Here is a 14,691-nt window from a genome sequence, read left to right as displayed (position 1 = left end):
ACATTTCACTCTATATAATATCTGAACAGTCTGTGGAACTTGCAGTAAATAAAAACTTACCACATTCCCCTTGGGACCTGTTTGTCCATCCATACCAGCCACACCCTGAGAAAGGATTTACAAAACAGCACTAAGAAAATACCCCATTATTTTGCACCACAAAAGCAGATAAATTGTCACCAAAAACAGCAAAACCCCAGAGGCCCTTTGGATGTGTGGGAAGGGAACGATATTCCAAAGGTGTTTGGAAAAACAACCAATTCCTCAAACCCAGTTTACACTTTAAAATGTCATTTCAGTGTTTTCCCCACTGGTGTAACCTGTCTGTGGGGCAGAATCTGCACCAGGTCGAGCAAATCCTGGTGAGTATCCCAGCCAACTGCCTCCAACAGCCAGCAGGACTGCAGGAGGAGATAAAAAGGAGCTGCCTCTTGCCAAAACAAAAGGCATCTGGGGTCAAACACTCCCTGAGCATCTTCGTTAAGGGGGCAACATGGTACAGGGTCACCTGCAGATGTCCTGCTGGAGGTTCCCATGTCACTGTTTTGCTCTCTTGGGGCAACTTCTCTGGGTGTAACAACGTGCTTCTGCCACACGAGGCAGATTTGCAGCAGATCCTGAACCCACACTAAATTTCAGCAGGACTAGGAGCTCAAAGCGAAGACGTCTTTGAGTCCCAGGAGAGGTCAAGGGCTTTGCCACACTCACCGTTAAATGCTGGCTCTAGCAGCGGCCTGGGTTTGGGTTTTTAAGCTCTGGGACTTCAGTGAGCTGCAGTGATTTATGGAGAGAGCTCCTGCATCAGCACTTCCAGCCACACACGGCACAGAAGGTGAGTCTCCCGAGCCTCCCGAATAAAAACCGGGACGTTCTTCCCTCAACTTTTGCTCGAAATATGAACAAACTGCTTTAAAGTCTCCCCAGCCCTCAGGCAAATGTTAATGGCAAATCCACTGTGCTAATAACACTCATCCTTCCCTTTCAGCCTGAGCGAGGCATTAATATTCACTCCGGGTGGCCAAACCTTGAGCAGCCTCGAACGAGCGCGACACCACCGGAGATGGGGGAGATGATGGACTTCGAGCCATGACTCCTTTTGGCTACCGTGTGTCCCATGATGGATAACATCACACAGCTTTATTACCTATCTGCTGGATGACTGATGGGGAACAGGGCATTTTTTCCCCAAAGCTCAGCTGGCTGCCAGGGGAAGGCAGCAGCCCCAGGAACTCACCGGTGGCCCAGGGGGTCCTGGTGGTCCCTTCGGTCCCAGCAGTCCTCGGGGTCCCTGTTGGGGGAAGCAAATGGGATGAGTGTTTCCAGTTCCCTGCCCTGAGCATGGATCAGGGTGTGCTTGTGCAGGGCTCAGCATCACTCTGCCCAGGGCAGCACTGGGGTTGGCACAGCAACAGCCTCACTGGTTGCACAGTACCAGCAGTTTTCTCCCTTTGCAAACCAGCAAGAGAAATCCCCTGGGCACATATCCTTGAGTTATAAAGATAAATAATATAGGCACAGATATTTACCCTTTGCATTGGAAGAAGGCCCACTTCAACCAACTTTAAAAAATTCATATAATAATATTCCTAGATGACCCTGAAATGCAAAATACTTGGCAGCCAGGTCATTCCAGCCAGGCAGCACTGTGAAGGATGACCTGATACAGCTAATGGATCATTAGGGTTAGCATTTAAAAATCTCTCCAGATTTAATTTTTATCATTCACAATCTATACAACTTGGCAAGGTTGGAAAAGGTTTTGGAGCCTGCAGGGTAAATGTACATTTTCAAATGCATTTGGTCTTTAAAACTGAACAAGTCTGGACTCCTGGTATCGTGGTGCTTTGTTTTCACTCCCAGCTTTCTCACCAGATTTAATCTCCCATCATCTTCATGGGAATTGGTGGGATTGGAGCATCACATTGAATAAGCTGAGACATGGCAGGAGAATTGTCTCCATTCAGTGGGAAGCTTTGGAAATCATACCCCAGCAGCTTGATCCTTCAGGTGGGTTTGTAGCAAAAGGGATGGGGTCTGGTGTGTCCTGAAATCTCACCTTTAAAACACCAGCTCTTTCTTAAAGCAGAGACTTGTAGGGAAACTGGGTATTTGCAAGGATGGTGCTGATTCACTGTCACACAGGAAAATTGTTCTTGATTGATGGGCGGTTTTATCTGTCTGCTCAAACATTATAAGTCCCTTTTTATGATGCAGAGAGGACAGAGAAATTAATATGAAATGTTGTAAGATAGGAGACATTAAGAAAGTGTCTGATCTTGCAGGCTGCAGGGATTTTGATCCTGAAAAAATAAGCAGTTTGCAGCACAAACTAGATGCAATGACTGGGTGGTCTGTCCCACTGGAGACCTTCATGGGCTAAGGCTTTGCAGGCTGAGCCTCAGTAGAGCAGAAACTCTGCTTCTATGAGCTGGCAATGGGAACTAAAAGGAAAAATAAACTTCAGAAAATCAGAAGGGTTTGCATTGGAAGAGAACTTAAAAATTATCTAGTTCTAACCCCCCTGAATGGGCAGGGACACCTGTTCCAGTGTCTCACCATCCTCACACGGCAGAATTTCCTCCTAATGTCTAATCTAAATCTCCCCTCTTCCAGTTTTTATCCATTACCTCTTGTCCTTTCACTACAAGCCCCTGGAAGAAGCCCCTCCCCAGTTTTTCTGGAGCCCCTTCAGCTACTGGAAGGCTGTTATAAGGGCTACTCAGAGTCTTCTCTTCTGCAGGATGAACAGCCCCACCTCTCTCAGCCTGTCCTTGTAGGAGAGGTGCTGCAGCCCTCAGATCTCTTCATGGCCCTTCTCTGGACTTCCTCCACAAGCTCCCTGTCACTTCTCTGCATGCATTATCATCATTTAAGTTCCTCTTTAGTTACTGCGTTACCTGAGCACATAAATGCTTTTAAGAAGTTAATAACCCATAAGTTATTGCTTAGACATGTGCTAAGGAGAGAGCTGGGTTGATTAATCTTTCCCAGAAGTTAATCAGACATCTCATCTATAAATTAGTTCCAGTGAGTCCGTAAATGCCAACCCTTCCCTTTCTCATATGAAGTGTATCCAATGGTTCTCATCAATTACTCCTGGGCCACCAGGCTGGGCCTCAGAACAACAAAATCAGACATTTTGAAAGCAAACCCAATGGCAAATGATAGATAGTGTTCTTTTCATAACAAAGGAAATACGTTTTGGATTAAACAAGCAGCCAACAACTCTACTACACACAAAACTCTACAGCCAGCAGCAGAGTTTGCCATTGCCAGTAAAGGAAAAAATATCCAGTATTAGGAGAAAAATTGTTTTCAGAGTCTCAGATTGTCAAGCCAACTGTTTCTTTTCTTTGGGTTGGTCAGGAGCTTTTTGTCCTACAACACTAGCACCTCCTTTTACCCTGATTAATCCTAGCAGCTCTCTCCTTTGCTAGCCCTGCTTCGGCTGCTCCGGTGTCAGCATCACACAGAGGCCCAGACGTTGCCAAGCTGCAGATGTGTGAAGTTTTGTGCACTGTGAGCAGAATATTGACCCCACCAAAGTAAGGCCTAAAAAAATCCCTCAAGCTCAATCCTGCCAGAATTCCATTCTGAGATTTAAAAGGGATCATTCAGACTGCACAGAGCTGAGTGTGTGGGCAAGGGGAGCCATGTGCCTGATTGCTGCCAGTAAGGACCCAACTTTTTCTCACTTGTCAAACCAGGACATCACTGGAGTTTGCTAGGAACACTCACAAAATCTGTATTTCCCACATGTTTACCATGCATAATTTCTACCCCAGCCTACTTAGCTGGCTCCCAAATAACACACCAGAAAGAAAGACACATGCAGGAAAGGCATAAGACCAATCTAAGCGAAGCTCTACACTTAAAATTGCATTTTTTTCAGGGTCTATCCAGTGAGGAAACAAAATAAATGAGAATTTCACTCATTTAAAAAAATCACCACAACCAACAAAAAAACCCACAAACACACACACACACAAATCAAACCCAGAAATCATCTTCTCTTCTTGATAAGCATCTTATGTGAATAAAAGCAAACCAGAGGTGTTACAGCACAGATACTCTCTAAACTCTTCACACGGATCTTCAAGCAAGAGAAGCCCAGTCCCTGCAGGACCTCAAGGGTCCTGTTCAGTGCCAGAAGAGCTGCCTCACAGGACCCCTAAACCACCATTATTGTATCAAAACCTTGACCAAAGCAATGCTGCCTTATGCCAAGCCAAAGGAGGAGATACTCACAGGTTCTCCAGGTAGACCTCTGGGTCCAACTTCTCCATCATCTCCCTGTTCAGCAGCAAAGGCACAGACAGAAGCAGCAACAGAGACAGAACAAACCAGTTATATTTCAGTCACATCACAGGTGTTGCATTTTTGTTAAATAATAATCACAGAGAAAATCAGCTTCCCAGCAGTAATAAAAGGGTAGCTGTGCATAAGGGAGATCTCATAAACCTGGAGACTAATACTGCGTGTGCAGAATTTACTGAGGATTAGAAATGCTGTAAGGATACTTCATAATTCATGTCAGTGTTTATAAAGATGGATTTTGCTAATAGACAAGATACTGTAGAAACAATTCGGGGCATGTGAGTCAATAACCACAAGATTTAGTACCACACAGGATGGGAAGCCAGCACGGGAGCTACCCTGGGAACAGGACTGAGCCAAATCAGGGCTCCTCTGATAAAGCAGAGGCAGCAGAGGGGCAAGTGCTCACCCCTCCTCTCCCATCTCCTGCTGATGCCCCACTGAAGATTAGATGGTGCTTCCATTGAGTTGCTTTTAAAACATCCAAAACCTGAGGCTCCCTCTTAGGAAACCAATCCCAGCAGCCAGCCCTTGTAAATCCTTCTCTTCTGCTGATAAAACTTATGCTCTTCTTCTCAGTTATAACCTCTGAACTTCTCTCCCCACACATCTTGAATAGTTTCTTTTTCTCTCCAGGATTCAAGTTCTCCAGACACTTGCTCTTTCCCCACAAGACACGGGTTTGGTCTTTTCAACTTCAAAGCACTGTACAACTGCAACTAATGAATCCTCCCACCTCATGGTGAGGAAGGTGTTGTTATCTGTGCTGTACAAGAAAAACAAATAGCCAAAGGTGTAAAGAAACCACCGAGGAGGGGGATTAGAGCCTGGGAAATCCATACTCGCTCCTCCGCTGCAACCACACGCTCTTCACAGCGATGGACTCAGCATTTTCAATCTCTGCTCTTCAACCAGCCCTTCCAGACCTGTAATCACTTAGTTTGAACTTTGCTAAAGGCCTCCAACTATTGACTAAATGGTGTGAAAGGAGAAATGAGCAATTTAATCTTTGATTCCCACATCTGCCTGGAATTTCTCTTCCCCACGTCTTGCTGCATTTCACTGGACCTTTGAAAACCAGAAGCGACAGTTTCACAGCCAGAAGATGAAAGTTTTTCTTGTGGTTTTGTTTTTCTTTCTTCTTCTTCTTCTTCTTTTAGCAAAAACTGAGTTTTCTGATCAGATCTTTGAAACCAAATTCTTTTTTCACTTTTATTCCTGTCCCCTTGCTCTGATTCCCTCTCACCACAGCCACCCACAGCATCCCCAGGACAGGAGGACACAGCTGAAGGACGTGCCACTGCTGGCTGCTCTTGCCATGTCTCTGGCTGAAAACTGCATCTGCTTCTTGTTTACAGGAGTCAGTCGTGAACTCAAAGGACTGCTGAATCCAGAGATGGACTTACCCTCTCCCCATCCTCTCCAGGTGCCCCTGGGGGTCCGTGGGGGCCTGGCTCACCCTAGAAAGAATCAACAGAAAAGCTTCAGAAAAGGCAGGGACTGGCACTAAAAGACACTGGGTAACACTGAGAAACCAAGCAAAAGGAGTGACTTTTCTGCCTGTACCATGGCTAAGGGTGCTCATACCCTCCTGAATCCTCTCTTTGGGTGCTCTCTGAAGCAGCAGCTCTTCTCTACCTGCTTGGGTGCACACATGGGCTCCAGCACTGACAGACTAATGTCCTCCAGGGGCTAGAGCTCACGGGATTGACTGGAGACACTTTGGCAGGGGGCTGGGAACCAAGAAGGTGCTGTAGCTTCTTCAGGAGAGGGACTCGGGCTCTGCAGTTACTGCTTTACCCAAGGCATGCAATTCCATTTCTGGCTGATTAAGCATCTCTCTCAGGCACTGTCTTCCCTTTCCTGTGTAGCTTGTAATCACAATGCAATCTCTGCTGTTCAAACACTCCCTTGCTTTATAAAGCAAAGGCTGCACTCTCCAGGGAGGGGAGGCATGAATGGCCTGCCAAAATAACCAGCTTCTTGCTTTTTTTTCCCTCCATTGTTTAATTACAAAGCAAAGGGAAGGATCCCATTATAATTTTTTGGCAATTTCCATCAACAACTGCACTGTCTAAAAGCAGGTTTTGTTTCTTGCTTTATTTTTTAGTCTGCATTTTATTAAGGCAATTTTTCCCCCCCTCCTTTCTAATTTCAAGCAGCCCCAGAAGGATCTTGCAGCTTTCTGGGATGTGATGCTGAGATCCTCATGCTCTTACAGGACACTCTCATCCTCTTATCCCTCCTCTCAGGACCTCCCAGCCACCCCCTCCTGCCAAGTTTTCATCATAGACTGTGGCCAGAAGACAAGTGGAAGAGAACTTACTCTGTTTCCCTTCTCACCAGGCAAACCAGCCAAGCCATCAAATCCTCGGTCACCCTGAAAGAAAAACCATTTCAGTACAAGTTTCCATCTGCTGTTGAGTATCTTTCCAATTTGTTCCTCTTCTGTGTCAAGAAGGGATTGATTTTCTCCCTCAGACATTCAGCCTTCACCTCCCACCAGACCAGTGATGATTTCAAAGTTATAGATTAAAAAAAGAAGAAAAAGCTCAAAGCCATTTTACTTCCTCCCTCTCCCCCAGCACCTACAGTTTTACATCTTTTTTTCCATGTGGGTTTCAAAGCTCCTCTGGGTGATTTCTCCAGGATCTAAACCATCCCCCTTCTAAGCAGGGTCTTCTAGTCCAATAATTTATTTACTTTTAATTTCATGGAATTACAAACAATCCACTGGTGAGCAAACCAGACACTAGTATTCCCACACCTGCCCACAAGTCCCCAAACTAAATATCTATGAAAATGAATGTAAATGTATATGAAGATAGTACCAGCTCCTTCCTTCCACAAATCCTTTACCCATTAGCAAGGAAAGCTGATTATGCTTGAGCAGATGGGAGGACAGATGGGTCTGGCCAAGGCTGGCTGAGGTGTACCCAGGTAACAAACAGCTCTTTCCTTTTGCCAGGTCCTAGAACATCCATGTCTCTGCTGACAGCAAATTGCCTTCTCCTTTCCAGCACTGCTCATTCCTCTGTTTTCCCTCCTTCCCTGGCATCCACTCCTTTGAGGGCAGTCAATGATCATTATAGCACTTTACTGGATAAATCATTTGCAGTCTCTGTATCAAAACCCCCCATCTATTCCAGCTTTAAGTATCTACATAATAAAGTACTTAAACCTTCTAACACATGATTCCCTGAGCAAACTTTCTCTGCATTGAATTTCAGTGGAACAGCTTCTTTCTTGCTTGATAATACCAGCAGATCACAGCTGAATGAAGGGATTTTGTCTCAAATAAAAATACAGGGCATTAAAATTCCTCACCACGCCTTCTACATTTCCTCACCCAGTTAATAGGTTTAGGGCTTTTTTTGGTAGTTATATTTTAGGATGCTTCCAACAGCTCATTCATGTTTGTTCTTCATAATTGGGATTCCAAAGTATTTGTTCTACAACTGCAGCCAAGGGAGCACGTTTCATTCTTAAGAGGATCCAGCAATTTTTAAAAGTTGCATTAAAAAAAAAAAGGGGGGAAAGAAAAGGGAAACTGTTATTCTGCCTTCTAGGTGTGTGTTTAATTTCCATCTCTCAAAGGTGGAGCCCATGACTTCAGAGGAGTCCTCTGGACCATTTCAACACCCTCCTCCAAGCAAGATGGGCTCCTCCCGCCAAGGGTCCTTCGGTTCATGCTCACTAAAAAGCAGATGTAGGTCCCCAAAGCCCCCAGACATGTGGCACTACCTTTGGTCCTGTCTGGCCTGGCATCCCCCGGGCACCGTCACTGCCAGCTCGTCCCTGCAGCAGAGAAAAGCAAAGTCAAACACAAAGGGTGAGGCAGGACTGTGGGGACATCTGCTCCTTGGTCTGTGGCTGAGTGAAGTTTTATTTCAGTCAGAGCTCACCAGCTGGGGAGCAGCTTCCCCTGAGGAGGGATACATTCCTGGTCTGGTTCTGAAGCAGCATCCTGGGCTCAGCCTGGCACTAATGAGGGATGAGGGACAAAGGGCAGCAAAGCTGCTTCACTACATGGGATGCTGGGACATGGTCATTGATTTTAATTTGAAATAATTATCTTCCAGCACATTCTAAGATATGCTAATGAAGCACTGCAAATTGAAATGAGATTAATTTTTTTTTTTTTTTGAGAAAGCCAGAAGTGGGTCACACAAGAGACTTTCTTATTGCTTCCTCTGGCAAGTTGAATCACCAGGAACCAGAGGATGGTGTAAAATAAAAATCAGCATCAGGGCTGTCGACAGAGTGAGTGAACACGATTTATACCAGTTCCAGAAACCCTCTGGGGACTGGATCCTCCTCAAGCACCACCAAGAATTGAGGACTGTCCAAACCAGCCCGGAGCATTTATGCAGCTACAACCTCAACACCACAGAAACAAACAAAAAAACACCCAAAACAAAACAAAAAGATGACAAAAGACTGGGAAGCGTGGACTTGTGGCTCTCCCCACACCACCCGGCTTTGAACTCTCCTCCTCATTTGTGTCTGCCCAGATGGACAGAGAGGTCCTGGAGAAGCCGTGGGCTGCCTGCCTGCTCTTGAGCAACCCTCTCGGTGCTCAGAATTTTTTTGGCAGCAGAAACAGCTTCTAGCAGAAATTGCAGTTGATGCAGTCGTCAGCACAGCTCTTGGGACACTCACCCTGCGGCCTGGTTTTCCTGCTGGACCAGGAGGGCCCTGGATGCCTCGTGGACCCTGCAAAGCATCGAGGGGAGAGGAAGAAAAGCCATCAACCAAAGGTAGGACAGACAGACCCAGCCCCTGCTGGCACTGCAGGTCAAGGGCTACTGGGGCTGTCAGGTCACAAACTGGGATGTGAACCCCTCAAACAGAGCCCATGGTTCAGATTAGTCAGGAAAGGCTCAGGACTGAGCATCTCTGGACAGGAATTGCATGTCTTTGTCCACAAGGAAGTTTTTGCCCTGTGAGCAACTCCACACAGCGGAGATAAATCACTTCCCCCACCATTAGAAAATGGGAACTTTCCCTTAATGCAGGATCTAGGGCTTGGAAAAATAATTTCCTGAGCATTAGTGAACTCCCCACACTCCAACCTATCTCATATTTATAGGATGTATTTTTAGGAAAGGACAACCACCTGCAGAATTTTACACTGTTGGCTTAAAATCACGTCTCGAGTCTGCATTTGTATAATTGAAGGAACATTTATATACAAACCAGATGTTCCCACACCTTCCTACGTTCAGCTGTCATTGGTTACTACTCACTTCTTCACAACAGCTTTGAAAGAAGGACTGGCAGCTCCACACCTTCATTTCCCCAGATTCCCCCAGTCACCCAATTTGCCCATACTCACCTGAGGTCCCATTTCTCCAGCTTCTCCCTTTAATCCTCCACTGCCCGGGGGTCCCTTTGGACAGAGAACATGATTTATTACATTTTTCCACAACAGATCCAGAGGGAAGATTGATAGTACATTAAGAAAGAGCCATTCATGCAGGGAGCCCAGAGCATCTACCCATCCAGCTGGGTCTGCTCCATCCTCACTTGCCCGTCCACTTACCATGGGGCCCGGCCGCCCCGTCAGACCCATGGGACCTGCTGGTCCTCTCAGTGCCAGCTGCAACAGAAAGAGAAATGTTGGTGTCACCATCATGCCACCAGCCACACGTTCTGTCTCTGCCCCAAGAACCACACAACAGGGAATGGTTTGGGTTGGAAGGGACCTTAAATCTCATCTACTTCCATACTCCCCCTTACGTGGGCAGGGACAGCTCCCACGACTAGACCATGTTGCTTCAAGGCCCATCTAACCCAGCCTTAAACACTTCCAAGGAGGAGAAGTCAGCAACTTGTGCTTGTGTCTCACCACCCTTGCAGGAAAGAATTTCTTCCTAATCTAAATCTTTTCCGTTTGAAACTGCTGCCCCTCATCTTATCACTACCTGCTTTGCTAAGATGCCCCTCTCCTTGAAGCAGTGTCCATGCCCTCAGTGAATTCACCCAAGAACATCCAACCTGCTGCACCACCAACTTCCCTCTGCATCCACAAATAGGCAAAGCCCCCAGATGGTGCATGGGTCTGCTAAGAGGACATATGGACCTACACCCCACCTGCCTGTAGGCAGCTGTACAGCCACACTGTGCTGGGCAGGTGGAGCACCAAGAGTCACCTGCATTAGCAGCAGATGAGAATCTGCCTATCAGGCCAGATGCTCTTTTCCATCATACATTTAGATGCAATAAAATGGACATCTTTGGCAATGCATTATTAAAGGTCAATGTCAAAGCTTTGCCTGGACAGGCTATAGTGGTTAGTTCACATACATTTATGCTCTCAGTTCAGTTTAGGAGGATTTTTTCTTTATGATCTTAGGAGGTCAATTTTGGAGGATTTTTTTCCTTTTTTTTTTTAGGGGGAGGTTACTATTTAACACCCTGCAAACAGAATGTCAATTCTATGTGCAACAGGGGGCTTTTAGCTCAATAATTAAGGAGTCATGTAACCATGTATCAAGTCAGTAATTTCCACAGTGGGCAATGGGGCTGGTCCATGCTTTGAAACATTACTTGGACAATTTGTTCCCTCATGGCAATTCAACACTTTGAAAGAGCTGTAATTACCTGTGTACTGCAGTAGTTAAAATCTACCTGTGATTGCACTTGGAATAGCATAAATGTTGCACAAATGCTAAATGCTGTGGCATATCTTTTTACAACACCCCATTAAATGGGAGATGCCTTGAAACACTGCTGGCTGGGACAATGTCTGGTGTATAATGGAAGCCAAATTTTAAGGGAATAAATCAATCTAATTATGCAATTAACAACAACAATAATGAGAAAAATACCCCCCCCAAAAGGAAAGAGTTCCTTCTCCTTTTCCCTCCTCTCCTCCCTTCTTGTCATAACCTGTAATTCTCCCTCTCCCCCCAAATGTCATTTATTTCCCTTTTTGCTTTGACATCAGGGTTTTCAGCTGAAATTTTCTGTCAGGAGGTTCAAGTTAACCAAATCCACAGCCCAAAAAGTCACCCAGCATTTGTTTGCTTTTTAATTTTTCCCCCAAACCTGAAAATTAAACAAAACAGAGAACAATGACTTTAAGTGAGTAGAGGGAGGTTCTTTGGGGTTTGTTTTTTTTTAAGTCACAATTTCCAACAGGCAGGAAAAAAAGAACAAAACCAGAGAGTCTGAGAAAGCAGATGCTTCTCATGAAATGTTTATCTGGTCAAAACCCCTATTTCCCAGCAAAATAAAATGCTGATGGAAAAACTTCCAGCAGCCTTGAAATGAAGACTGACAAGGTAACACCAAAACCATAATCCACCAACATTATTCTCAGAGCAAGGTTAATGGAGAGGAAAATGCAGTGGCTGGTGGCATCAGGGTCCTGTATGCTCCCTGAATATGTATAAAATCAAACTCCTTTGTAAAAGGGGAGCTGGATGGTCCAAAGCCAAACCCCTCATTATAAACACGTGTCACCCAGCTGGGTGGAGACCCCCATGGACTTGAGTTCATTCACGGGTGAAATAAAGTGGGGTTTACCCTGTTTCAGCAGACCAGCAGAAAAAGTCTGTGCTGAAGTGACCACCAGCAGCTCTGAGCAACAGACTGGCTGCATCAGTCACACAACCAGCTGCAGACAGATGTGGGCTTCAGACCTGAGGAGCTGGGACACACCTAAGCTGTGTCCCTAGATGATGGCATTTGGGAGGGAGAGGAGTGATGCCCCCAAAGCTGTGTCCCTTTGCCAACTGCCTCCCTACTCTATCTTCTATTTTCCCCTTTACCACAGGGGTGTGCTTACAGCCAGTTTGGTCCCTCCTGGGCAGGATGGGGGCAAACACACGTGGAGGGCACTTGTGGGGTCCCCACGTGTTCCCTTCTTGTGCCTCTTGCATCTCTGCTTTTAACATGTCAATGGTCAAATGGAACTTCCCACGAGCACTCCTGGGAGAAAAACTTCAAAGCTCTACTGGCTAGAAATCCAGTTGTATTTTGAACAGATGAGTATGAAGCTTTATACACCAACATGCTCATCTAGGCAGGGAACAGGAGCTGCCAGGTTATCCAGATGCTATCACTTCAAGCCACACAAACAATTATCCCTTGTCACACAAACAATTCCCCCTCAGATGAGAGGCTGTTACCACCAGCAGCACCATGGATGATGCAAGTATGAAGACATCTCCTCCAATTCATTTATTTTGGACCTCTTCCACATGCATCTGCTGCAAGAGACATCCCACCACCATCCACTTACCCTGGCCTGTTGCAGGATGGCTTGGGCTTGGGCCTCCTGAGCTGAAACAAGAGGTCCTTTAGAGCCAGCATCTCCTCCTCCACTAAAGCGGAACTGATGGGAGAGACATGGAGAAAACAGGTCACAGAGATGCTGTCCCTCCACCTTCACGCTAGCCTGACTCCCAAAAAGCTCTGTTCAGCATGACTGACCCAACTCCATCACTGTTCTTCCAGTCTGTCCTATTAACCATGGTGCTCTCAGGTCACCCAGCTCACGGGCACAGCCCGATCGTTTCCCACGGCCCCGCCCGCTCGGCAAATTCCGCCAGCACAATGAGAGGGACTGTGGGCTCTGGACTGCCAGGACTTCACCCATCACCTTTCAAAACTAAATGCAAAGTTCTCACAGGGCTGACATTCCCCATGTGGATGCTGGTGGCCAGGAGACCCCCGGAGATGGGGTTGCAGCAGGCTGTTTGGCTGCAGCTGCCTGTTTGCCCTGGGACAAAGGCTGCGTTTCCCGAGCAGGGCAGCGTGCTTCAAAGAGCAGAGTTGGGCCTATTCAAGCCAGGATCCATCAGCACACAAAGGATTTAGAGAAGCCCAAGCATTCATGTTTTATTATCCCAAACTTGAAAGGGAAGGACTTTGATGTTTTCTTCTGCCTCTTCCACCCCCAACAGCTCCCAGCCCACTGTCCAGGGCACACACCCTTCTCCTGCTTTCATTACACGCGCTCTTGGGGTTTTGCAAGAAGGACTCTCCAGGCTGCAGAACCTACTTGGATGGCTCCTTCACCTCCATTTCACCTCTGCATTTCACTTGGTTGGCACTAGGTACGTGACCACATGAACTTGGCCAGCAGATTCAAAGAGATGCAATTTCTAGGCCTACGGGTAGTTACTGTAGGGACTAAGAAATATATTGTCATGGCCAGTTAAGCTCCACGTCGAGCACTTGGCCCAGGCTGCCCTAGGCACCCTGCCAGGAACCCACACAAGTATCACCCTACCATTTGGAGCCTGTACAAGAGTGCTGTGGTTTTTCACTAAAGACTCTTTCCCTTTGGTACCTAACCACTTATTTTCAGCAGCTGCCTTCCTTAGAATTTTCTCATATCAAAGTAACACAAAATATAACCATTCCTTTAGCATCCCAGGACTGAGAAGGTTGACTTGATACTTGCTGGCTTCATGTAGTAAAGACCCAATGCAAATTAACCACCAGACATCAAAAGAGACTGGTTCATTCAGGTGCTTACAATTTTGGCACCTGCTTTGAAGAGCTTTTAGAGGTTCCTCATTGCAAGAGGGACAGTTCTACCTAGAAATTTAGCCCTCAGTTGCTTCTTCATTACTTCTACTCTCCAACACCATGCCCAGTCAGAAATACTTAAGCTTATTCAGCACTTCTGGAAATTTTAACCTATCTGCCCTGTGTTTTTGACCAGTGAAGAATTTGGAGTGCTTTGCAAAACATACATTTACAAGGGGACTCATCCAGATCCATCTTTTATACCAAGGGAAATGTGTCCTTGGTGTAAAAGAGATGAGAGACTTCTGCAAGAACAGGCACTGAGCAGCAGCAAAGCCAAGAAACCCAAGTGATTTAAAAGCTTTCTTAGTTGCACTTGTACTTACAGGCAACATAAGCATTGTCCCTGGTGGTCCTGGTAAACCATCTGCTCCTGGAAGACCTGGGCGACCCGGTGGTCCCTACAAGAAGAAGAAGAAATAAAAATAAACTTCTATAGCATAATTTTAGCCACATCCCTCCACAAGCAGTAGCAGCTGTGAAGGCATATGTCACGATACAAAAGGCTCCCTGTCGTGACAGACAGGTATGGAGCATGGAGGCATCCCAAGGCTACGGCACATTTTGTGATAGCACATCTGTAACTCCCCCTTCTTGCTTCCTGACCCAAACACTTCCAGGGTCTGCCATATGCAATTTTGAAGCTAGTAACAGAAGATTCTGCAATTTCCAAGTTAATTGAAATGCTGTTTGTTAAAACCTACTTAAAAAGGCTATGGAATTTTATAACTCAGGTCACTGGGACCGATCTGTGGAAAAAAGAAGTACATTTCCATACGTGTTCAATCATCTGGGTAATTCAATGTTTCTCTCCTGTCTTTATTTTTT

General features: G+C 46.0%; 1 protein-coding gene across 2 annotated transcripts in view; it reads right to left on the bottom strand.

Moving 5' to 3' along the window:
* Positions 1-14,691, bottom strand: part of COL5A1 (collagen type V alpha 1 chain) — a 144,197-nt gene that overhangs the window by 48,047 nt on the left and 81,459 nt on the right. For both annotated transcript variants that reach the window (XM_051636780.1, XM_051636781.1), the window contains exons 12-22: positions 14,190-14,264; positions 12,569-12,661; positions 9,863-9,919; positions 9,656-9,709; positions 8,980-9,033; positions 8,062-8,115; positions 6,644-6,697; positions 5,724-5,777; positions 4,249-4,293; positions 1,235-1,288; positions 61-105 (exon numbers count right to left, since the gene is read on the bottom strand). In XM_051636780.1, coding sequence (XP_051492740.1) covers positions 61-105; positions 1,235-1,288; positions 4,249-4,293; positions 5,724-5,777; positions 6,644-6,697; positions 8,062-8,115; positions 8,980-9,033; positions 9,656-9,709; positions 9,863-9,919; positions 12,569-12,661; positions 14,190-14,264 — 639 coding nt within the window. The remainder of the gene's footprint in view (positions 1-60; positions 106-1,234; positions 1,289-4,248; positions 4,294-5,723; positions 5,778-6,643; positions 6,698-8,061; positions 8,116-8,979; positions 9,034-9,655; positions 9,710-9,862; positions 9,920-12,568; positions 12,662-14,189; positions 14,265-14,691) is intronic.

This window comes from Apus apus, chromosome 19 (genome assembly GCF_020740795.1).
Source record: "Apus apus isolate bApuApu2 chromosome 19, bApuApu2.pri.cur, whole genome shotgun sequence".
Taxonomy (NCBI): domain Eukaryota; kingdom Metazoa; phylum Chordata; class Aves; order Apodiformes; family Apodidae; genus Apus; species Apus apus.
The sequence above is the reverse complement of the archived record's forward strand: the minus strand, read 5'-3'. Positions and strand labels throughout refer to the sequence as shown.